Source organism: Strongylocentrotus purpuratus, unplaced genomic scaffold, assembly GCF_000002235.5.
Source record: "Strongylocentrotus purpuratus isolate Spur 01 unplaced genomic scaffold, Spur_5.0 spur5_scaffold_18, whole genome shotgun sequence".
NCBI classification, from domain to species: Eukaryota; Metazoa; Echinodermata; class Echinoidea; order Camarodonta; family Strongylocentrotidae; genus Strongylocentrotus; species Strongylocentrotus purpuratus.
Window position 1 is genome coordinate 30,949,261 of NW_022145603.1, and position 27,123 is coordinate 30,976,383.

Sequence of the window (27,123 nt, forward strand, 5' to 3'; positions counted from 1 at the left end):
AACTCATAACTTTGTTAGTTTTTGTCCGATTTTGTTCCAATTTTCACAAGTCTGCTTCACCGACTTTCCTGCTTTATTGTAAAGTTCATGGCTATGAAGGTCGGATTTCTATTTAAGGAAAATACAATAAGGATGCACTCTTGCGCTTAAAATTACTTTAATGACGACACAAATGTCAGGTCGACCACACCGTGAGATCGAATTTGCTTTCTCTTTGTACAGTGTCTGAATGTGGGATTTCACCGTTCAACTGAAGTAATGCCCATGTGAGCAATGCAGACGCTACTTGCTATTGAAGGGAAAACAAATTGAATGTAATAATTCCAATTGTGTGGCTTGTAATCTGGACTTCAGCCCCAGGAGAGCTTTCGTGCACGAGTTGAAAACAAAACTATCTTCATCTTCATGCATGAACACTTAGTGGACAGATATCAGTGGCGGATCCAGGGCCGGGGTGCTTTCAAATGATATATTTATCACAGCCAACCATAACACGCTTCACTAAGCACCATTATATTGATTGGAAATGGCATGTAAAAGTCCATTTGAGCCAGATTGTGGAGAGGAAAAATGAAAATCTTCTGATTACATGCAAGCATGACTTGAATAAAACGAAAACTTTCAAACCCAATGAGAAGGTATTTTTCTTACGTTTCTTTCACATAATAATGAGGGCATTAATTGTTATGAGTAGAGGTATCTGCATTTTTCAGAAAAGAACCTTTTTCAGAAGAGCAAGGCATACAGTCAGGTGAAATTTCAAGTATCAAAGTATTAAAGGAGGCCCGTTTATTTTGATAAAGAAGAAAGGTATAGTCCAATAGGCACATGTAGATGCAACATAAACTATCGGAATATGACTTTTCTTCTCTCAGTGACAAGAGGGACACTTGAGTTCTTGTTTCAGACCGCCAATGCCTTAAAAGTGCATAATTATTGGTCTTATTTTTTAATGACCTTTTTAGTGCCCTTTTAGCACCCATAAATGGATTTGAAGGTAATTTTTGAACGCACTATATATATATATTTATATACGTGTATATATATATATTTATATATTATATATTCATATATACATGTATATACATAGTAATTTTAAATGATAATTATTGTGATTGAACTGACGCCATTTTAGAACAGTCTATAATCGTGAGCGCCAGGAAGGTCAAATCTGACTGACATGAGCGCTATAAAAGAACCCACTATCATTATTATTATTATTATTATTATTATTATTATTATTATTATTATTATTATTATTATTATTATTATTATGTAATAATCCAATCACAGCGGCATAATTTGACAATGCTTTTCATAAATTTATCTTTTTTTAACCGTGACTTCCATGAAATGATGTAAATTATTATGTACGCTGTAGAAGAACTGTTACGGAAACTGTCTAACTGCTCTCGTAACTACATGTTCACACACAGTCTCTCTCAAAGTTTGCTTTCTAATGTTGTACATGGCTCTAGTCTCCCTCAAACATCAATCACACAAAACCATAGGTGATTATAACTGGTAAAAGAAAAAAAAATGAGTCGATGGATTTTATATACATTCATTAACTTTTATTTTAGGAAGAAATGCAGCACAATCTTTGAAGTAACAGTTAATCATGCTCTTTGATCCTTGCTATTTTAATAGACATTCTAAGAAAATCACAAATACAGCCAATAATTTATCACTAGAAACCAGGCAGCTTACAGATGAGAATCGTACATGTTTTAGGTCAAATGCGTATAGGACAATACAAAGTTAACACAAATAAAAAAGAAATCTTTTAAGATACTGATGAATTAAGCAATGTTATAATTATTTCTCATCAGAAACACATCATGCGTAATTATTTTATATTAAACTCACACCATTTAAGAAAAGTATATGTATAAATTATTCACAAGAGAATAATTCTTAAATGCTTTTCTTTAAAGAAATACAATTTTTTTTCACAGCATATCTTGACTTCCATGATCTATTTGAATATGTGTTTTTAATTATGATGTATATCATTGTGGATTGGATATGAATGAGAATGTACACCTAGTATAAGAAAAGAACTACACCATCACATGTGAGCACTAGACTGATAATGTAGAAAGATACAGATACTTGTTAAATCATTAATACATGCAATGTCGACACTTTAAGAAAAACATAGAAATAAGCTTAAAAACGCTCAAATAATGATTCTGAGTAAGTGCCTTTACCTTTTCCAGTTTAGAACAATCTATGTACAATTCTGAAAAATACAATGACATGTCAAAAAAAACTAATTGATGATCAATTGTTTCACACTGTATACAACTTTGATGTTCAAGTAAGTATATTGCTTATTGCTCATCGGACATGTCGGATATGCACAGGAAGAAAATGAGACCATGGAAATTATGAAGTATAAAACCATTACCTGTTTTGTAAATAAATGGTAAGTAAGAAAAAATACAAGGATGCAAGCACTTGTATGACCGTCTACAAAAATAAACGATGGAAAGGAAGATACCGAAACAAATTAAACCATGTTTATTGTAAAGGCGAAATACGTATTATAGGTTTAATAAAAACGGACTTAGCTTATGTTACAATTCTATTAGAAAAAGGAAATTTACGATAATTTACAAATAAGGCACTGTGTTCAAAGAAATTATTCTTTGTTTTCAACGTCACTAGGTTGGCCCCTCTTTGGGATTGAGAGTCTACAAGCATTGACACGTGATATGAATACGAATAGTATTGGTTGGTTGGTTTGTCTCTTTGTTTTATTAGTTTTACCTAACTGCTAAGAAGCAACCGGGGGACCGATGGTTTTAAGTCCTCTTCAAAGGATTTGAAATATGAATTAATGCGTTACTTTAATGGGCAATTTAATGGGAACTTCAATAGGCACACGCACACAATTAAAACTCAGGTAAATTAGCAAACAGTTTTGTCTCTTACTGTTATATATTGAATGGTTCTGTTTTGAAATTGGTCAAGATAAGTAACCGTTTGTAGACACGCTGCTGCTAACAGTTCAGAAAAAAAAATGGTTGAATCGTTTGAACACAAGCACATACAAATGTAAAATTTAGAGTGTATTCAGTCGTCCAAATCGAAACAACCTTTGCCTTCACCAAAACTCAGCCTTAAACACACATTCTAGTACAATATTCTTGTATATGACCAAATATTCAGAAATGTACCAATACATCTGTAAATTTCAGCTGTTACCACAGAGATATATCACATTTTCTCTAATTTGTTGTAATTCCAATACAAAAACACAAATTGAAATCAAATACTCTGTTGTCAAGAAATCATCATTATTTATTATTTATTCCTTTTCTCAATGACATCTTCATTTTCCAATTGATATATAAACATTTTATAGAAATCTTTTCATAACCTTCATCTTTAGCTCATATAGCTCATGTTGAGACTCCTAACTTTCAAGGGAGATAACTAATTTTTCTCCAGGACAACTTATGTGAAACACAACAATAGGGCGAACCTACAAACATAATATTACCGTGGCAAGATGCACTTTGTGCATGATATATGCACTGCCAAATCAGGCATTAGCGTTTCTAACTGTACCTACCACGACTACTCTAATTGAAATATCTCTTACACATTTCTGCAATTCAAGTTTGAGCGTTAATATTTGTCTTGGTAAGTACTGTTTATTCACCTTTTTCAATGATGCTCCATTCTTAAAGATTACGTAATCATGGAATGTGTAGCAAACTTGAATATGGGGCAAAAGCAAAAGTGAAATGTTGCAAAATGTATTGTTATTGTCAACATTGAATTCTTCATTTGTTTGGAGGAAACTGTATTTTGGGTAGTAATCTCTGAATCAGTCGATTCAAACACATTTCATTTTAAAAACACAGAAACAAATGTAAAAAGAATATTGTACTTCATGAATGACATCGTCATACAAATCATTAAAAAAACAATTCTCAAAGTATACAAGAATACACAATTGGCATTCATGCATGGACACATCAATTATAAAGAGGTTAATTCCAAAAGGAGCTAAATCCACTTTTGATGAAAATTGAGTTTTTGATACCAGAACATTGTTCACTTCAGTACCTGTATTTTAACAAAATTATTTACCTACATTTTTGGGAGCAATTATGAAGAAATGCACCTTCTAATATCACTGTTGTGACAGTGCACTTGTAAATACTTTATCACCCAAGTCATTTATTTCTTGTACTATTGATGCAAGACATGAATAAATATATCTTTGTAATATCACTTCCCCAGACAAGGGGCCTAGTATAGCGCCATATATTGTTGTTTACTTGATATTAAACACTCAGAAGTCTACATGAAAATGGTTGTGCTGAGGTTCAAGAACCCCCTTTTTGCCAGCACATCAAGGAAATTTAAATCATAAGATTGTCATTAAGTCATGCAAAGAGGATAGTTTTGGTATATATTTAATGTATTTTCATGAATTGTCAAAACATAAAGTGAAAATTAGTTGAGTTTATTTTGAGTTTATTTTTATTCATACACGGTAAAAGCCCGAAACTGTTCGCAGACTGGTTTCAATCAGGGCCGTGTCGATAAAAAACAACATAATCATGACATATAAACAAAAGTAATATAACACTGACAAATTCACAACAATAACACGACAATATATAGAAAATAAGCTTAAAACACTTTACTTAATTAGAACTATATTGGTAGGCCCAAAAGATAAACAATTGAAATAAGTTATGATCATCATAATCTTTTTGCATATATATATATATATGTATAAAGTAAAAACAAAAAGAAGTTTAACAAGATTATAAATAAGTTAAGAACATATTATGTATTTATGTTAAATATTAAATAATTAAACTTTAAAACAATAAACAAAAGAAAACACACATAATGTAGAATGTGTAATAATTATGAAATTAAGACAAATGCGTATTCCATATTAAGTAGAAGTAAAATGAAGTATGGAATAATAATAAATACTTAAGAGCATTTTGAATATGGATCAGTTAGATACTACATATATACTTGTTTTTGTTTTTAAAGAGACAAAAACTGATATCGTATTGCAAAGATCATATTGCACACGATTAGACATTTAAAACATATTGCGTAGGAGTAATATAACATAAATAAGAATGATAAATAGGTTGAAATTATGAAGATATGTATAAAACTATAAAACCTTAAAAACAAGCAACAACAAAGCTCTCCGAAAATAATAAGTTAGCCCCTTCCCACACACTTATTTCGTATTACGTCAGCTTTGCCTTAACAATATTTAACGATTTAGCACCTTGCACATCATGTGGCAAGTTATTCCATGTTAAGGCCCCTCTATATTTAAAAGATCTTTTCATAGTCTCAGTATTTGGTCTTATTGTTTTCACATTATACAGACTTGAACGTGTAGTGTATGTATGGTCAGCAAATATAAACATTTCTACTAAATACTCAGGAGCTTGTTTTGAGACAATCTTATACATCATAATTGCTACATTCTTTGTTCTATTATTGTCAAGTGTATTCCAATTTAGTCTTGTTAAATTTCCATCTGATGAGAAATTATGAAGATCACAATGTACATTTATGAGTTTCTCCAAGAGACTGTAGTGAATTTGATGATGCTTTGATATACTTGAATTTATGATTCCTTATCTGTGTTTTATCCACAGTTTTTACGGAATGAAATATGGAATGAAATTCTCACTCAAATCATTAAAGCTACGAATTCCCGTAGAAGCCTTTTTTCAGACTTGTTTATGAGTTATCAACCTCGCTGCAGCCCAATCACTTTTCCATAGATGCCTGTACAACGTTTGATAAACAATTCCCTTTTTCTCTGAAGTTACATAACTGGATTTAGTTCCGTTTGGAATTAAACTCTTCATATCATTATCAATAGCCTGAAGAAGCCTGATGGGCGACAAATTATTTAACATATCAGGAAAAGGGGGTTTGCTTGCCACTACTTCACAGGTCTTTTTAATTAGTAGTGGTCACCCCCAAATCGGTGGGGGCGTCCAAGAAAGCGGTCCTTTTATAGAAAAAAGGATAAAAAAAAATATTTAGTAATGATAGATATTTATTGTAGTTAGTCGTTTGGCCATCTCCTCCGTCGCAGAACATAATTTTCTCATAAATATATGCCCAGTGTATGTGTTTGTGTGTGTTTTATCCCAACATGGCTCACTTTGTATTGATGTTAATTACAGTAAACAATTAAACCGCCCAATTTCGCTTCTCTCAGAACTTGATGTAAGTCAGCCACACCACGGGTTGATCTATCCTTCCATATCGCCATGCATTCCCTTGTTGCCATCTCATAGTCGTTGCCATACTTTACCACAATGGTCCTGGCCTGGTTGTGCTCGATTCCTAGCTTTTCGCTAAACGTGTCGTATTTGCCGTGTGGAATTCGTTTTGCCAACTCATTTAGCATTGCGTCGCTCACTTTCCTGGTTAGATATAATATATATATATATATGGATAAAGAAATAAACTTTCAGTTTAAATGCAGGCATTTTTATTATTATGTAACTTCTTTGGTGCAATTGTATAATTTATTATTTCGTTTTGCACACTAGGTACCTCAGTTTTCTTTTTTAATGTCACGATTGCAAAGACTTGTACCAAATCTTCGTAGGGGCAATGCTTAATCCATATAAATTGTTATGTACTCTTAATTTAAAGTTCGTAGATGATACTCTTGGTATATCTATTATACAAAAATAGGGGTGACCGTTGTACTTTACGCAGGGACTCTCAACCCGAAATCCCGATCCCGAGATTCACGATTTCTTCATGCACATGTAATACAATTAAATATTTATTTTCTTGCGTTACCACAATCCTCTTCCTTTTCGCATTAGGCCTTCACTCTCTTACATTCGTAATCTCTTGATAATGCACGTGAAACCGCGCGCCCCTGTTTTGTTGAATGGACTGCACTGATTATTTGTGAATTAATCTATGACGTCACAGCCTCAGATCTCTCTGATGTGACATACATTTTAATTGGACTACAATTTTTCAAATAAAAAAACGCGAGGAAGATATTCAACCAATGATGATGAGTGTAACATCGTTTGAAAGAAGAAAACCTCAACAACCACAATCTTTTCGTCCAAAAGTAAGACGTTCCAGCGTTTTCGATTTACAAAGAGAAATACAAAGAGCTTTGTAGGCTGTTCCCCATAGCGATTGTTCTTTTCTGAATGCGTAAGGATAATTTCAAAGCAAAATCGCGACAATTATAGAATTAGCCGAATCATTGAAAATATTATTGCAAAATTTGATGTTTGAATTTATATTTGCTGTTCGCCCCAGTTCGAGTCGACCCGCAGTAATTGTTACTTAAAGCTTTAAAGAAAAAATGCACCAACAAATTGAAGGAGTTTACGTGTTATAACAACGCACGCACATGCGCACGTTCAATCTGTGAGCGCATTTCACTCAGTGTTGATGATGAGTTGATTTCTAAGAACAGTATCGATAGCGTTCCCTAAGATTCTGGCCTATCGCATCAATGAGATTTTAATCAAGAATAATCATAAAACACATTGGCAATTAAGAAAAAAATCTAACCTTGCTGTAGAAGGAGAAACTTCACCGACTGTTGCTGATGCACCTTCAGGAGGAATGCATATGTCGACTACTGTGGATGCCAACGGTCTTGGAAGTGTGGAATTTGTGTTTCCTAGTGATGCCTCGCTTATTCCTGATTTTAAGAGGGGATAATGATCGAGTCGAAATGATTTATATTGTGTAGTTTTTACAATTTCTTCATAAAAATTATGATCCTTTGTCACCTTCTCTGCATTTACAATGAAATAAAGGTAACTTACTAAATCCTTTCTCTATCAGAGGCTGTAATGACCAAATGAATTTCAAAGGATTGCAATCTAAGCAAGGTGGAAGAGATTTTGGGCAAATACTCCCATGCCTTTAGCATATCTGATCATGATATAGGGCGAAGTAGTATCATCAAACACACTATCCCCTTCTTCAAAAAAAAGTTAAAGCAGTTTCTTTATCTCAAATATGTATAGTTATTTATCTTTGCTTTACATTATGCTATGAATGCTTTGGGAACTATGCTTGTACAAGGCCTAAGGGCTTTATTTATGTAGTTCCCCATTTCATTTCTAAATTTGTTCATGAATAATTTTGTATTTTTTGTATCAATGTAATATTTAATCGAGAATGAAATAAATGAGAATTAAATTCAATTCAATTAAATTCAATGATGCACACCCTTACAAAAAAATGTTTAATGGTATACCAATGGTATACCATTCGGAAGTACCACTGAAAATACCATACAGATACCATTTACAAACACCATTTAAATACCATTCGGATACCATTGAGATAACGCTCGCTATGCTTGAATGGGCACCATCCATCTACCAGTGAAATACCATTCAACCTAATAATATTTTTTGGGACGCTCATTTGCATAATCACCAATGGTAGATGAATGGTACTATTTACACTATTGAAATTTGAATATGAAATATGCAAATTTTGTAACATTAATCTACCATTCACCATTGGCATGGTAGGCCAATGGTGGATGTTGAATGGTAGGCCAATGGTGGATGGTGAATAGTAGGCCAATGGTGAATGGTGAATGGTAGGCCAATGGTGGATGTTGAATGGTAGGCCAATGGTGGATGTTGAATGGTAGGCCAATGGTGAATGGTAGATTAATGTTACAAAATTTGCATATTTCATATTCAAATTTCAATGGTGTAAATAGTACCATTCATTTACCATAAGTTTTTGTTGTAAGGGCAGCCATTTCGGGAGAGGTACCGGTGGATCCCTCCCTCAAAATACGAAGAAGTGCGTGTACACATTAGGTATATGCATGAAGCAAGCGTCATTTGGGAATCATTCGTCCAGTATGCAAGACCTGTCGGTCTTGTTCGCAAGAAAGATGGAACTGTGAGATTTTTGCATTGATTTAGCGCACAATCCGTGATTAGATGAGACGCTCCAAATGCTCCATCGTGCAAAGTGGTTTAGCTCCTTAAACCTTAAATCTGGCTACTGGCATTTTGAAGTTGATGAAAAAGACAAGCACAAGAATACATTTGCACTTCCCATTCCGCTTGGATTGTAGGAGTGCAATTGCATGCCTTCCGGACTTTGTATACTCCCATCACTTTTCAAAGCGCGATGGAGAAGTGCCTAGGAGAATTGAATCACACTTGTTGTGTCGTTTATTTAGATGATATAATAGTGTATGGTAAGACTATCGATGAACATCTTGTGAGGCTCGAAGCTGTAATTGCTCGCTTAGCGAAACATGGCTTTAAGCTTAAGGCGTCAAAGTGTAAATTGTTGCAAACAAGATTTAAATATTTGGGCCACATCATTTCAGAAAGAGGAATTGAAACTAACCCAGACAAAATTGAATCTCTAAGAAACTGGCCTACCCCGGCCTACTTGTGTTCGAGAGGCTCGTTCTTTTCTTGGATTTGCTAACTATTACAGGAAATTCATCCCTGTATTTTCTAAGATAGCCACACCTCTGTATGATCTCATGGGTGGACCCCGTAAAAAGAAAGGTAACCATGAGAACCCCCCACATATGCATTAATAGTTGAGGAGTATGAAGAAAATCAAGTATAACATATAACCCACCACGTACGAAAGTAAAGGCTTGGTTTCCATGCAGGCCCTATTCTATGTCAGTGTGTACAGGTGTGTCTACTAGTCTACACATGAGGGACTTTTATCTATATTAAAGATGCATCAATGGCTCTCATCGGGAATGTTACACCATTCGGCTGTTTATCAAATAACAGGTGTTATCAATCACCAGGATTAGCCTTCAATTTTATGACCAACAGGCCTTATGTAATGCTTCGCATTTTTCACCAACCAACGATCACCCAGAATCATTTCGCATGCAAATGTTCTTGCCCATACAAAGCCGTTATTTAACAACCTGAATATGTTGAATATATTTGATTTCTCTGATTATGAAATTGCAATGTGTATGTAATTATATTTTGAAAACTATATACCACACAGTATTTCAGAATTTGTTTGTTATAATGCCGATATACATTCTTATAACACACGTGGAACTTCAGACTTTCATTTACCAAAAATACGCACCTCACTAGCTAAAAATTGTATTTTTTTCAAAGGGCCCAAAATCTGGAACAGTTTACCGTTATATATCAAATCTGATCCATCACTCAATGTTTCTTGAAAGAGATATAAAACCTAATTATTACTCAGTAGATGTTTTGTCCAGATTACCTTTATGGTGTATATTATGTTGTGTGCGTATCCTTGTAATGTTTATTATTTTGAATTTAAATCTATGCGATATTGTATGTTATTTTATTTAAATGTTTTTTCATGATTAATGAAATAGATTCGACTACCTATCTATATGGAAAAGTTATTATCTTACATTTCCCTCACTCAAAGACTATCCGAGAGACTAACTAATGTGACCATAGGTTTTCTGCGTGGGAGACTTGTTTTAATAGAGAGCAAAATAATTTTGGTGGGGTACCAAGCCTTATATACCTACCAAACTTGATTTTGATTGCAGCCGTAGGGATGTTATGTAGTCCACACTTGAGGGACATTCCCTTGTAGCAGTCTTTCAGCAGTTTCTTCTTACTGCACTTGGGTCTCGGGCACGTAAACCGGACATCATACTCGATCCTTCTAGCCCAGTGCTGAATAAGGCTATCAAGGGTCTCCGTTACAAAGTCCATCACCTGCCATAAATACACAAACAGCCCCAAGACAGATATTTTTTTGGGGGGATTTAATGTTGGCTACTTCAAACTTATTTAACTGTTCTTTAAATTCAAATCTCAGAGGAGAAGGATCTACAATGAAACTGTCATTAAAATGGTGCATTGATACACGTCGCATTGGCTTATATTGTCTCTTAATCTTACAAAGTCCGGGACACATGAACAGGCATTGCCGAATTGGGTGGAGAACAAAAAGTGGTCCGCTCATCTTCCTGATCCATAATCAGCAAATTTATTTCAAGGTTTGGTTTCCAATATATCTCTACCAAAATTAATCATGAACTATTGTCTTGTAAGTTCATTTACAATTGTCCATAAACCTACTGACACAGAACGGTCTGAGAAGGTCTACCATTTTGATGAAACACAAAGTTTTACAGATTGATATAGCTGAACTGTGTTACCACATAAACTAGATGTAAAATATGGCTTATATTAACTGTTTGGTCTAACTTTACTCTCCTCCAATCTAACAGGACTCAAAGAATCCATTACAGTTAACTCTGTATAACTCAAGTAAAAGTCGTATTTTGTCGTTTATAGTTAAACCTTTTTTGGGTGAAAAACCTATGCAAGTCATAATTTTATGTACGCTTCTTAAAGGCATCGTTTAACAGTGTTAAATCTGAGATGCATGACCCTACGTGTTATCAGTGTCTGTGATAAGGTGTCATATTGAAACCCTAAACAATTTGCGCTTCAAAAGGATCAGTGCCCCCAAAAATTAAAAGTCTTTGAGTGACCAATTTTACCAGACTCATTTCCCCCAATAGTCTTTAGTGTTATACAAACCGTTAGGAAAACGAAAATGAAATTTCGATTTCCAATCATAAATATCTTGATAATCAGACAGGCGATCGACTTGTAAAAGTCATTGGATTCCTGACTGACCTAAAGGTATATAGGTATGATTGCAGCATGAGCTAAATTCGGGATTTTGTTTCAGATCCTGAGGCAATATTACCGAGTCACTTTTAGTCGAATTTAGCCTAAGTCAAACGATTTATTCGCGATCCCAACCAAATTGACTAAATGCAGAGTTAACTGTACTTTATATTTCAAAAAAACGTTCTATGGCACATCCAAAAAACTGTTTAAATTCAATGGTTCAGAGGCTAAGATTTATACTGGCAGACTAAATCAAGCTACCAGAACTGGTATGCGCCTCCGTCTCTGTTCATGTCTATTGTGCAGTTATTGAAACCATCCTGTTGAGCTACCTACCTCTTTGACAGCACTTGGAGCTGGAGGTGTATTACTATCCCCATCATGATCAGAATCAGCAACCGCTCCTCGGAATACAGTGACCTGACATGTTCAGCACCAAAGGTAAAGGGGAAAAGATTAATAAATTAATAATATGATGGTGTGTAATTGTGTACAGTTTCCTTCAATTTTGTGAGGGTCATTTACTCCTTTTTAACAAAAAAAATTGTTATTCTGTGTGCGTTTTTTTTAAAGATTATGCTCCTCAACGCACATAAACTGATTTGCAAGAGAGCAATAATTGCATTATACAATTAAAATACGATGTAAAACTACAAATTATCGAATAACAAAATATAACAAAAAATTACAAAACAAAACGAGAACAAAAAGATACATTAGAAATAAAAACATTTATTAGGCTTGTGATCATATCTTATGTCTCATATCTTAAATAAATACATTTATCAGCTTAAAATGTATGTGTATTTAATACAGATTAAAACACTAAAGGTGAGATATTATATATCAGGTTCCGCTTTTCAGATTACATGACTAAGAACCACACCTTTAACTGAATAGGTAACGTTTCAGGGTTACACAATGCAATTATTTAAAATAAATAAGCGCCCCGAAGAGCTTTTGGTTCTCTACGTATGAAATGATTGACTCCAGGAGAATGACTATAATATTTCCCGGTGGAGGCTATTCAGTGCCTATGAAGGGATCCGATGCGCGGCCTCAAAAACTTTACCTACAATTCAGTATCTCCACAATAAAAGTAAAAGGTATTGCTGACGCTTGCTCAGACCTTAATAGTTGCTTCACGAGGAGGTAACATCTCTAGTAAGGCATGATGCACTCCATCAACCATTAGACTGATATGACGATGGTAAAGATTGACTGGTTCTCCATCTCTTTCACCCATCCATCTGACTGCTCTCGTCATCAACCGATGAAATAGCCCATCTGTGGAAACGGCAAACAAGAGAGATGACCAACAGATTATGGCTTGCGACGTTTTGAAAGCCTGCTCAAAAGAAATATTAGCTGCAATAATACTTTAAGACGATTAGATATTTCTGAGAAACGACTTTTCTAACAAGATGGATTAAACTCCGACTATCGACATTACGTCATTTGGCAGGACATTGATCTGCCACTCTCAACCCAGGTGTTATAAGGGTACCGGCAGGGAAGGATTCCTTGATTTGCTGGGAGCAACCTACAATCAGTAGCCCAGCAGAGCTGGGGGTAATATTGGAGCACATTGAGCACCTTGCGTGGTGGATATGTGCACTCTGATATTATCCAATATTGATATTATCATTATCATTAAATCAAATGAAAAGAATACTGTATACAAATCTGATACCAAAAAAAAATATCATAAATAGTCTGTAATTTACTCTCTTTCTACTCAAGGTTGAAGGCAATCTTTATATCTTCAAATAAATCCGTGAGTTGGACATAGTGAACTTCTTGTTTACTCTTGATGCATGGGTCATCTTTGGCAAAGACCTTTAAAGGTCAGTCAAACCTGTCTATTGAGGCCACTCAAGGAAAAAAGAGCAAGTGGCCAATGTAGACAGGTGGTCTTTCAGGGCACATATTTCTTTCTCAAGGGAGAACAAATGCATGGTCTTTGTAGACAGGTGGCATTATAGAGAGGTGGCCACTTCGACAGGTTTGACTTTATACAAACCTTGTTGCAATATAATTGCCATATAGTCTCTTTGGAGCAAGAAGAGCATTAACTCGACGATACAGTACACGTGTTAATACCCTTCTGGCTGTAAACAGACGATGAATTTATCCTCACCTGTTAAGAAGCCCCTGAAGTCCACATAAAAGTCTGTAGAAGATGTGATCTGTGCAATCTCTTCTGGGGAGCAATGGGACGTCAGCCTAGAAGGAACGTAGTAGCGCTTCTTTACCACTTTCCCTGTTGCATTTGATACCTAAAATATCAAAAACATATCCAAACACTTAAACCATAAGTACAAAACAAAATATACCGAGACAAAAAAAACATTTTGTAGAATCAACAACAAAAAAACAATTCGCATTTCACTCATCATTTCATTCCACACATCCCACTCCTGCTACTGAATTGTGGCAAGTTCCAACATAGACCTATTGAGCAATTTTGATTTGAAATTTGAGAAATAAACATTTTAGTACCATTTGTAAAAGCTGTCAAAACTGTACTTAATCCCTACTTAAAACAGCACAAACCAACATTTCTAAAGGAACATGTATAGACACAAAATTATGGTATCCACAACTAATCTAAAATTGAAAATGTAGGGGTGTGAGCAACGTTTAGCTCGACCTTTACCTCATCGTCGAGTCCATATGTCCTGTCCGTGTATTTCTAGTGAAAATATTTTGAGGCTTACTTAAAACATGATGTTTAGCTCCTGCGATAATTGCTTCATGGTAACTTCCTACCCTAACCGAATGCCTAACTTCAGCACTGGACCAAACAATAAACCCTTACCCTAATCCTAAACAGAAAACCCAATTACAACCTTAACCCTAACACTGTACATGTTTTGGGTGGGCATTGCTGCATGAGCACGGGTCAGAGCACCATTTAGCCGGAGAGTTACCTCAGTGTCTACTCCATCCTGTTGCCCTTGCTGGAGTCGTTCTACAGGAGCCTCACAGATGAGATCAAACTTGGTCATGAGCTTGACTAAGGCCTCCTTCTGCTCCAAAAAGCCTTGCCACATATGCTGAATCAACCTATCCTCTAAGATACCATCCTCCTCAAGAGTGGTCCAGGCATCACTCATAATCCCGTCCTGGAATTAAAGACACATAGAAGAGGGCTGTCAGTGGGAATTTGACACCGTTCGGATGTTTACCTTAGGACAAGTATTGTCGATCACCAGGATTATCCTTCAGTTTTCCCCATATGGTAAAGTCCTTTTCTGACAATTGCATAACCCGAAGACTCTCCGAGAGATCCAGGACAGTAATAACCTGCTTGAAGACATCAATTAGCAACATCTCCTGCGATGTCTCGTAAATTCCCACTTGCCTTTCATTTAGTATGTAAAAACCCTGCTGCAGCTTACCACAGCATATTTGAATGAGAGTGTACTGGAGGAGGTTTCGCACCCTTTCTGCAGGATCCAGGATAGTTATGACCTGCTTGAAGACATCAATTAGCCACTGAGGATTCAGGATCACCATGTCTCGTAGGAGAGACTGCTGGTCTTCAATGCCTCCGTAGTAGACTACGTAACCCAGGTCGTGGTAGAAGGTCAGCATCGTGAGAAGTTCACCCTCCGATTTCATCCCGAAGGGCTGCGTCAGTTCCTTGGCCTGGGAGAATACAAATAAAATGGTTTTAAAATCATCACTTGATTGGTAAAAAAACATCAAAAATAGTATCTAACAAAAACATATCATAAATATAACATTAAATTTAATTTAGGTGTAATTAGGGTGTAATTAGGGTGTAATTATACAAAATATAAATATTTATAAAGCAATACTTTTACAGAAGGCAACATGTAGCCTGAATCTTGCGCCAAGATTTTTAAAGGCGCTACATATTATCAAACACAGGCATACACTGGGCAATTTACGAGATTGAAAGGGTATTGTTGATGAATTGTTATAATATAGTATTACATATTCCCAACAATACCAAGAGAGTTGTACGAACTAAGATACGAACTAAGGAATACACTATATACTCAATACCGGTACATAAAATTCAATTCAGAATATAAAAATGGCGAATTTGAAGAAGAAAAAGAAATAGTTTAAAAGGAAAACAAAAATTCGGCTCTTAAAGCTTGAAGTTGAAATATGAACTACACGTACATGTATGAACAATAGCTCTATAATTTTCTTTTACTACAATACCTAAACACAAATTATTTTACAATTTCAAGAATTAACGTTGCTGCCTACCTGATCTAATGTCATGTAATTGATATTATCTGCAGCTAGAGCTTCCTCAAATAAAAGCCATCTCAGTGGAATCTCTTCTCCCATGTAAGGCTCTTCCATCGCCACTTTCTCAATTTGTCTCCTCAACGCGACCAGCTACAAAGGAAAGTATTGATTTCTTTTAACATTTAAACAACTCAACAAAGTGACATGCAGCTCAAGGCTGACATTCTGTTTCACAACGTAATCATATATTCACATCATAATCTAAACATCAACAATACGTCAGCAATATCACAAAATAACAATGGTAACATCGCACAGCAATATTGTAAACAGATTCAGAAAAAAGTATCGAGGTTGTGGATAATCGAAATCAAATTAATTAAGACAATGCCGTCAAACATTCAACGCTAAATTCAATTGAGTATGTTCAGGAATATTAGGTTTATTTCACACAAATATCAATTTAGAGTAAGAAAGAGAAAACTTGCACAGATATAGCACAACATGTGGAGAATAATCGACAGTGGGTAATGAAACAAATTATATTTCTCTTCCACAAGGCATATAAACAAACACAAAAACAATATGTGTGCAGTTGTATTATTACCAGAGGCAGTTAAAGCATGCATGCAGCTTGTGTCAAGTTTTCTAGAATAGAAGAATAACTACTATCTAAATCAATGCCAGTTTCGTCAAACACAGTGGATACAAATCAATGTCAGTATAGCCACATGTACTACCTAAATATTAAAATATTTTCATGCGCAGTAGATTAAAAAAAAATAAAAAATCTGAATAACTTCTTAAAAACTAGCATGAAATCGAAAGTGTTGTGGGAAATACCAAAGAATCATATGATTCTATGAGTGAGGAATCAATTTAGGATTACTATCTCATTTGAAATTTTATGTCAAAAGGTATTCACATCACGTCTTAGAGTGAGCAGCTTTCATTGTGTTCGGGTATGTCAGCTCTTTGCGTTCGGAAGAGCATCTTAATATATACAATAATTTACACATTTGGACAATATATAAGAGACACAAAAAAAGATAATCAGTAATACTCTTATGCTACAGTGTTACTATGAATTGTAATAGTTGGAGATTAGTTGTAATGTACCTCTGCATCTGTGCCTACGTCTTCATCTGTGTCTACTAATGTATTTTCAATGGCATAATACTTAGGGACCACATGGCATTCAAACGGTTTCTTCTTGATAGAATTACGGATCTTCTCAAAGGCAGAGCGAATCTAGAAGACAAAAAGGGTGAAATGATCAGGAAATGAACATATTAGCCATAATGATAAACATGAATGCATACCTACCTTTAGATGAGAACATGAAAATAGAAGTGCATATTTCATTGTCTAGCTTTTTAATAAAGGAATGGTGCTGTATACAAACAAAGTATTACTGATCGCATCTAGGGTGCACGTATGACCGAAAGATTTGTTTAGATAAAACAAATATTTGTTTAAATTACTTTTTAATCAGATATTACTCAAAATTTTACTGAATTGTTACTCCATTTTGTTTGTATTATTAAAACCAATAATATATCAGGGTAAAATTTTCATTTAAAATGTCCATTCACAAGAAAGTAAAAATCTAAAAGTTGCAAGGTTACATATAGTCAAGCTGTCATAATGCCAAAGCCCAATCCCACTGCCAAACTGACTCCTAACTGAATCTAAATGACCAATGTAATCGCCAATCAGGGTTCGACCGAAATAACCGTCTGGTATGGGGAATTCTTTAATAAAACTGACATTTGTCAACTGGACAATGGATCCTGTTGACGACAAGTCTTTCTCGAAATAATAGTAAATTTAGGAGCTAAATGAGCAAGCTATCGTATGTCAAAGTATATACATACTTTTTTGCTATTTTTGTTTTATAATAACAGGTAGTGAAATATTGCAGTCAAAGTGGAAATACGAAGACGCATAAAGAGTGAAAAAAAACTGGTAGCATTCCATTCATGTCGGTCTGGCCAAACCGACCCATTCCATGCCCTCAGCCCCTCACTACCCAATACGATGTACTCCAGTCTCTGTATAGAGGCGGTCAGTGGAGCCAGACTTAGTCTCAGCGGAACGGCCGTCGATATCAGAGACTGAAGCTTTCAGTCTAACTCAGGGTATGGTACTCTTTGTTTGATCTTTGTCGTTCAGGTGTCAGTCTTGTTGGTGTAAGTGGAGTATGAAGGGTATCTTTCATGTTATATTGTCTGTTTGTTCTCACTATTGGTTCAAAACACATCATGGAGGTGGTGGTGTCGTGGCATAGCGGGGCATTAACTTTACTTACAATGCAGGGGTAGAGGGTTCGAATCCCAGCACAGCACTAACGTCCTTTGGCAAAAAGATTAATCCATATTTGCCACCCTCCTGTAAACTTCAGTGGCAATAACAATTACAGGGCCGTCAGGAAGAACAGCTGATGCTGTTGGGGCTTCATGGGGTAAACATAATTATCATTTTATTATCAACATATACGTATATCATGAAACCTTACCTTTTCCTTTTTCTCTTTTGCATCTCCTTTCACACTTTCTCGGTGCGTTCCAACGATGAATATTGGTGGAGATTTCTGGGCGGTTTTAGACATATTCTTGTTGAGGACTGAAGAGGGCGCCACAGCATGGGCGAAGATGGAACACAACCAGAAATTGATGAACTCTAGACATGTCAGATCTGATTTCGCACCTCCTTTAGCCTGTGGTTCAATTGTAAATAAGTATGTATGACAAGGCCAATGATAAAAAAATACACTGATTCACACTGCTGTGTAGTAATTCTAACAAGAATTAACTCCTGACATCTAACATAATTTATTTTATTTTTTTATTTTATTGATTGATTTATTTATCATCATTATCTTCCGTAATGACATACCTATTACAGCAGGATAATTTAATCATATGATTAATACATTATCACAATTGTGTATTTATTTTGTAATATTACCATAACAAAATCATTACGAAGGATTGCAACATAAACCTGTGACAATCTTTATTAGAAATGTATAATTACTGTATATCGTCGATGGGGTGACAAAACTCAAGTTTTTGAGATTTTGATTTTTTTTGCATAATTGTGTACCTAATGGCCTACGACACCACCTGATTAATCCATGGAACTACTCCTGTCTCGGTTTTTCACAAATTCCACAAAACACCCTTAAACTAAACCTCGTAACTTTAAACCCCCTTTGAAGCTGCACTGACAAAACCTCGTAACATAAGATACGTAATTCCTTTTCCTCGTAACTCACACACGGCCTAACAGTACCAAAGTTAGTGTATTCAAATCCTCGTAACTCATTCAAAGTTGAAAGTAAGAACTCGTATCTCAATTTGAATAAAAACTTAAAACTCGTATCTCAATGTAGATAAAAGCAAAAACCTCGTAACTCACTTTCAAATATAAAAAAAATAATTTTACTGAATTTCAACAATGACATTAGAAATTGTATAAATATTTCAGTTTTCAAAAGAAAGGACGGTGTCTCAGCACTAAATTTGTTGAGACAGGAAAGTTTTTCCGCTCTCCTGAAAATTCATGATTTTTGAGATACGAGTTTTTGTCACCCCACCGACGATATATACCCCCCAAAAAAGGGATATTGAGAATTAAAAAAATATATACTATACTAACAGAAAGAGAAATCATTAAAGGATGGGGTGAAATGAGATTTATGAGAAGATGACATACAGAGATGGTAAATTAATCATCAAGAGAAATAGCAGTACTCATTGATTTTTAATCAGTAAATCATTGCTAGCTATCATAATTAATAACTATTTTTCTCAAAAGTTGTTCGCTTTAATGACATGACCAAGTGTCGAAGTAATTGGCAGGATGATTTTGTAGGCCAATATGTTCTTTTGGAGCAGAGATGGACTTTCAAAGAGAGGATCATTTCTGCTATTTAATCTAACACCATGTACTCAAAAGAAAAACAAAGCCTAATATATCACTGATTTAATTTTACCAACAATTTACACATGTATTAATTCAGAAGGAAACAGGTTGTTTAACCTTTTTTTTAAAGGGTCGGAATGAACATGAGCTATTATATTATCAATACTATATATAAGAATACATTTTACGCTAGTACAAGGAATTATGAAAATATGTAAACGTTACAAATTGAGTAATGGCATATAACTAGTGTTTGGCAAAGACTACATAACACTTTCTATCATTTATCCATCTCCCATGCAAAGCATAATTTATTTTAACCAAGCAGTTTCTGAAGATTTTACTTATGGGTTTGTAGAAAAGGGGGATCAGCCTGGATAGGACAATGGCCTTTTCTGGTCCCTCACATCCCTACTCTACCCATTAATTATTTTTAGTGTTATACTGTTGTTGTTGTATTTGTTCTTATCTCATGACATATTCTATATTATTGTATTTGAATGTTATATTGTTGTACATTTTTATTGGATATGAAATGAACTGAACTTGAACTTGAACAATATAAAATTAAATAAAGAAATACCATTTCATAATACTCGTCTCTCGATTCAGGGGGAACGACAGAATCCAAACTTCTACTGAGATCAAAGACAATCACATAAATGGCTCGCCACGTCAGAAACACCTACAAGAGAAGTGAATACAAATGAACCATACATATTTAATAACTACCATTCTATGATATTTATATTTGCTCTATTTTTCTATAATACGGGACATCGTGCACTGTTTATATACGATTGACAACTAAATAATTCATACCCCCTTGTAAATTTGATGTTTATTATGTTTTTCGTAACTGATGAATGCAAGGTGGATCGGTTGAATTACTGCTTTTAGATGTAAGCTTCAATGTGTCACATTCTCAATAAAAATATGCATATTAAATGTACATTAATCCATGTGCCCTGATTCTAAAGCATTATATCGAGACAATGGAATAATAGTCTCCATTTCAAATTTCTTTGAGAATGAGATATCTACACTGAAACTGATCAGAAAAAAATAATCGGAGAAATATCAAATATTTAGGACATGAATGCCATGATGGATGTATGGAAGACTGTAGTTAATACAATTCATTACATTGTTTTAAATTCCAGAATCTAACAACACTTTTCACATTTGCTTTCATGACACAACGGTATAATTTACAAGGAATCTAATGTTCTTAAATGTTCTTTTACCTGATGGGTTGTGTAGTATATGTCTTGTCCGGCAAAGTCCCATATACTTAGTAAGACTCCTTCTCCGCTATCACGATTAATCCGTTCTTTTCCTATCTCCTGAGGAATGAAGAAAATGAATACACATCTATATGAACAATTATCAAACAAAATTGTAAAAAATATAATAGGAACATCAGTACTGATCCTGAACACAATCACAAAACCACTTTGTCCAAACTTGTATCATGAAGTAATCTTCTATGTCACATACCGTAGCATTATTTTTAGCAGGGTATGAGCAAAAATATCTAGTAAGCAAAAAACCATTTTGTATCCTATATATATATATATATTCACTCCAGTGCAGCAAACAAAAATATATATAGTCCAACATATCTCTGAATGAGCAGCAAGTAACAGAAAGGGGTTATGTTTCCTTTATACAAGGCATTTTCTTTATCGTGGAAACCTGTTCCAATAAAGGCAACCTTTCTTTGTTTTCCCCTTAATAGATCTTTCTCACTCTCATGTGCCTGAGGATCTGACATACATTTTCACCCCACTCCTGACACAAAACAAGTTTGAAATCAGCTGGTCTGTTCATATGTATGTTTATTTGGATTTATAAATACTGTTACTTTCCATCTCTCCATCTTTCTGGATCTAATGGATTATCTTCAGTTATACATTCCTGTGGTAACACACCATGGTACCATTAACTGTAACAGATTAGTATACCCCTGATCAGAGGTGGATATATCTGTTTATGCTGGCAGTCACAGCTCTGTAGAAACATTTATGTTAACATTAACGTTTCAACCCCCTATAAGCCTGTGTCTCTTATCACTGTTGTTGGTGATGGACCATACAAGGAGGAGACTGGCCCTGGTAGCTTCATACATGTAGAAATAGCATGCTAAGTGAGGGGTCAACCGACTTGTGAGATACAGGCAAGCGTCCTGGTCCACCTTCTCGTGGTGGGGGTTGTTAACCCATTGACTTCAATGGGGACGAACAGACCAGGGTGAGGCAGAAGGTAACGGGAACCCACTGTCGTAAATCTCTCCCGAGAATACCACATGATGCACAGATTAAATAAGAGAAACAAGCCTTTTCAGGTGGAAGTTGAGACCCCCAGGGTGCCCACCCGTGATGCTACTGGGGAAGAGGAGGCGACAGCGGCAAGATATGCCCATGACGGTGGTACCCCAAACTCCGCCTCGGAAAGGATATCATCTGATGGCAGGACGTCAAACCCGTCTGTTGTTAACCTATGCAAGAAGAAGCAAGTGCTATGATTAGGCACCTGGAATGTGAGAACAAAGAACCAACTTGGAAAACTGGAACTCCTGATAAAAGAACTAAAGAGTATGGAACTGAACATAGTTGGTCTAAGCGAAACCAGATGGAAAAGGGAAGGAGTACTCAACCCAGACAGAGACACCACTATTGTCTTCTCAGGAAAGGATAGCGGCAAAAGTGAAAGTGGTGTAGCCATCTTACTCACAAACAAAGCCAGAAATGCACTGGATGCATACACTCCAGTATCAGAGAGAATTGTGATGGTAAGACTGAAAGCAAAACCAAAACACCTCACCATCATCCAGGTCTATGCTCCCACATCAACACATGACATGAACACTATAGAACAGTTTTATGGCCTACTACAAACAACTGTAGATAAAGTAAACAATGGGGACACACTAGTAATCATGGGAGAGATCAATGCTAAGATTGGAAAAGGTGAGGACATCAGGTGTGGAGTAGGCAAATTCGGCCTTGGCAACAGAAACGAGAGTGGAGATAAATTAGCAGAATTCTGTCATGTCAATAACCTTATTTTAACAAACACAACGTTTGACCACCACAAGAGGAATCTATACACTTGGAAATCTCCTGGGGACAGGTACAGGAACCAAATCGATTACATCTTGATCAGGCGCAGATGGAAGTCAAGCATCAAAGATGCCAAAGCTTTTCCAGGAGTAGACTGCGATACGGACCACATACTGTTAGTCGAAAAGATGCAAATCAAACTGTCTAAAGTCAGCAAGATATCAAAATCAAGAAGACTGAATGTCAAAGCACTCGAAGATCCCAACACGCTACAGTCTTTCTTGAACTCATCAGAAATTAAATTCAAGAAGAATCTCTCTGAAATAGAAGCTAACAAAGAATCTTCATCAGAAACTATATGGACAGTCTACAAAACAGTGCTTAAAGAATCTGCTGAAGCTACCCTTGGTAAAGAAACAAGACATGCTAAGAAGCCCTGGATTAGTAACGAAGTTCTCTTACTAGCTGAAGAAAAGAGCAGATTAAGACGGGACAAAGGTACTAAAGCCAAGGAAGAAAGGTACAAGAGTCTAGATCAGAAATCCAAAGAAAGATAAGGAAGGATAAAACAATTTCAACATAGCTGGTAAAGCCAAAGAAATGTACTCAGCTATCAAATCGGTCAAGACCAACCCCAGAGAAGTACAACAATCATGCATAAAAAACAAGAACGGCATCATTTTAGATCAGAGGATACACATAATGGACCGCTGGAAAGAATATGGAACTGAGCTTTTCGAAAGACCAAATGATGAGTGTCCACAAACAGAAGAGCAGGTCCCTATAATGGAACAAGAACCAGTGCCACTTCTTTCAGAAGTTGAACATGCGGTGAAGAAGCTCAGAGCAGGAAAGTCACCAGGAATTGATGGAATACCAGCCGAACTGGTGAAAGCTACAGGATCATATGGTATCAAATTTCTCCACAAATTGTGTGCGAGCATTTGGACTTCTTGCCATTGGCCAGATGAATGGAAGATACAGGAATTTGTTGTTCTGTTTAAATCTGGGGATCAAAAACTGTGCTCAAACTAAAGGACTATTGCCCTTGTCAGTCACACCAGCAAAATCTTACTCGTGATAATTGTTAACAGAATGAAACAAAAGTTAGAGCAAGAGCAACCAGAAGATCAGGCTGCCTACAGAAAAGGAAGAGGGACCAGAGACATGCTTGTATGTTTGCAAGTTTTACTTGAGAAGGTGATTGCCATGGATCAACAAGCTTTTATTATGTTCATAGACTATTCAAAGGCGTTTGATTATGTGAGTCACAACAAACTTTTCTCCATCTTCTTAGAAATGGGCTTCCCAAAACACCTCTTCACATTAATCCAATCTCTCTATGTTAACCAAAGAGCCAGAATCCGATGGGATGGTGAACATACTGAAGAGTTTGAGATAGGAAAAGGTGCAAGACAGGGCTGTATCCTATCACCATACCTCTTCATCACATACACAGAAAGTGGGATGAGGGAAGCAGATGTTGCGCACTATGGCATTAAATTTGGTGGCAAAAACATCTCGAATCTCAGATATGCCGACGACACAGCACTTATCGAATCTTCCAAAGATGGAATCGAAAGTCTCACTCATGCAGTAAATGATGCCGGCAAGAAACTCAACTTGCATTTAAATGTCAAAAAGACTAAACTCCTAGTTGCTGGGAAAACCTCAGACACTGATTGTAACATCCAGATCGACGGGGAAACAGTCAAGGATGTGGAAAGCTTCAAATACCTCGGATCTACAAAGAACAGCGATGCCAGCTGTACCAATGACATAAAGATAAGAATAGCCATAGCAAAGAAGAGAATGGTTGACCTGCATGTACTCTGGAATGACAGGAACATCTCAACCGGTCTGAAAATAAAACTGGTCAAAACCCTGGTTTGGAGTGCTTTGCTTTATGGTGCCGAAAGCTGGACACTGCTCAAAGCCGATGAAAATCGCATCATGGCAGCAGAAATGTGGTTCTGGAGGAAAATGTTAAAGATCAGCTGGAAGGACAAAAGAACTAACCTCAGTGTTCTACAAGAACTAAACACAGAAAGAGATCTCCTTGGAAAAGTGGCCCGGCTCAAACTGGGTTACTTTGGACACATTCTGCGTGGCAGTGGGAGCCCCTTAGCAGCACAAATAATAGAAAGCCAAGTAGAAGGAAAAAGAAAAAGAGGCAGACAGAGAAAGCAGTGGTTTGATAACATCAAAGAATGGACAGGTCTCACATATACAGAAGCCAAAAGATTAGCACAGGACAGAAACAATTGGAGAAAGACAACAAGAAGATGTGCAGATGTGGTCGCCAATCGCCAGCAACTGACGGTGGCAGCCAGGTAGCCAGGTAGGTACACACCACTTACTTTCGAGACAGTCATATAGTAAACCTGAACAATTCTGTTACCTGCGCAAAATATGGTTCATTGCACTTTTGAAGAAACAGACTCATTACATCCTGCTAAAAGTTATTATGCTGTGGTAACACGCAGATAGATTATGCATGCAAGGACATAGATCCTATAACAACACGGGACAAAGAAGTGGAAGATTCTAGGATAAAATCAAGGCATTGTAGAAGATCGTGTACCTTTTAACCCACATCAAGATACAAGGTTCAAAATTGAATTCTACCTTAAGATGAACCTGTTCCTTAAGCATTTTCTCCACCAGACTTGCTATTTGACTTGGCATATTGTCATTCTCCTCTTTAGCCTTGGGCTTCTCCACAAATTCCAAGAAAAACTCAGCTGTAATAAAGGAGAAATACATGTGTCTGTAGGATATATACATTCATAATTAATCTACATCTGCCACTCTCCGCTCAGGTGTTAAATGGATACCAAAAAGGATGCGAACGTTAATGTGGTTGGATTGGCATGTGTGCGTTTGTTAAATTGTCAAAATACTTCCAAGGGGAGTGGTGCGTGTGCAATATCATTATACCACCTAAATAAGGCCTCCAAATGTGAATACTTTTATCATATTCATTATTATGAGAATATTTCATGTAACTGACAATTAATATATCAGAATTGATTACAGTTTAAATTAATCACTGGATAATCACTTACAATGCAGTGGTAGAGGGTTCGAATCCCAGCACGACACTAACATCCTTTGGCCAGAGATTAATCCACATTTGCCACTCACCACCTTGTTATCAACTTGAATTGATACTTTATATCTTTTGGACGATGAATTAAGGATTGGTCGAGGGTTAAGAAAACAAACAGACAACACAAAAAACTAAATATAGCAAATACTAAAACAAACAAGTACACTAACCTGCTTTTACAGCAGGCCTTCTCAACTGGCGGCGCGCGCGCCACTCGTGGCGCTTGCGGTCAGTCAGAGTGGCGCGCGGCTGTTCCAAAAAATTAATACAAATTAAAAATTAAAAATTAAAGAAAGAACAACATTAAAACAATTTATATTGAAATAAAAAAACTCAGAAAAATCAAAAAGTCGCAGTCGAAGTTGAACCCAAAATGTAAGCAAGCCATTTTGTTTGTTTGATTTTCACTTCATTTTGACATTTGCACCAAAATAATTACATATATAAATTAACTTCCAGTGTAGATTTTAGCCAGGAATTGTACTAATTAATTCACATCAATATGAAATTATGATTGATGTTTTATGGAACAAAAAGGTGTTAAAAATGCCCCCGGCCCCCCCCCCCCCCACTCAGTGTTATTTAGGGTACGCATATGCTCGTAACCTCTTTTTGAAAGCACCCCCTATCTGAGGACTGCCAACATTTCCGAACCCCCCTTTCGCGGGCTTTTCGCGGGCTTTTCCTGCCTTGGAGACCCCCCTAAATCAGGAAAAATGCTCAATGTACCCCCCTAAATTCGGAATAATTTCTCAGGAGTCCAAAGAGATGAGAGAAAAAAAGAAAAACACCCCCTTTTTAAAGAAATCTCCGGGTGAAATTCAAATACACCCCTTTTTTTACAATTCTCGGGCCGGACTTTTGTTGCACGAAAAGTACCCCTTTACCGGACATTTTGGCAACACGCATGCGGTCATTCCGACCTCTGAGTGGGGGGCCCGGGAAAATGCCACATCTGGGCCTCAAAAAAGACCTAAAATCCACTAGCTTTCGGGGGCTTCGCCCCCCCCCCCGGTATCGGCTCGGTCCTACGCTCCCTCGTAACACAGTCACCAAACATACAGGTTGGCACTTCAACCTCAATTCATTTTTGTTTTGGCGCTTCTAA

The 27,123-nt window shown here is 36.1% G+C and overlaps 1 protein-coding gene across 1 annotated transcript; it reads right to left on the reverse strand.

The window, feature by feature from the left end:
• Positions 1-4,852: 4,852 nt before the first annotated feature.
• LOC105438579 lies at positions 4,853-25,669 on the reverse strand. Its single transcript, XM_011666571.2, has 14 exons — positions 25,532-25,669; positions 21,086-21,184; positions 20,422-20,523; positions 18,427-18,627; positions 17,028-17,159; positions 15,924-16,058; positions 15,120-15,326; positions 14,606-14,800; positions 13,813-13,951; positions 12,802-12,959; positions 12,009-12,092; positions 10,550-10,742; positions 7,576-7,708; positions 4,853-6,446 (listed from the first exon to the last, which is right to left on the reverse strand). Exons 1-14 carry the CDS (start codon positions 25,667-25,669, stop codon positions 6,194-6,196), a joined length of 2,169 nt encoding a protein of 722 aa, XP_011664873.2. The 3' UTR covers positions 4,853-6,193.
• Positions 25,670-27,123: the final 1,454 nt, after the last annotated feature.

What these genes read in the sequence shown, in the direction of transcription:
- LOC105438579 (XM_011666571.2), bottom strand. Translation starts at nt 25,669, where the DNA reads ATGTATTTCTCCTTTATTACAGCTGAGTTTTTCTTGGAATTTGTGGAG. An exon ending in CTCGTGAAGCAACTATTAAG is followed by an intron (nt 12,093 to 12,801) that starts GTCTGAGCAAGC and finishes TGAACATGTCAG; the next exon opens with GTCACTGTATTCCGAGGAGC. An exon ending in TGCAATCAAAATCAAGTTTG is followed by an intron (nt 7,709 to 10,549) that starts GTAGGTATATAA and finishes TCTTAAAATCAG; the next exon opens with GAATAAGCGAGGCATCACTA.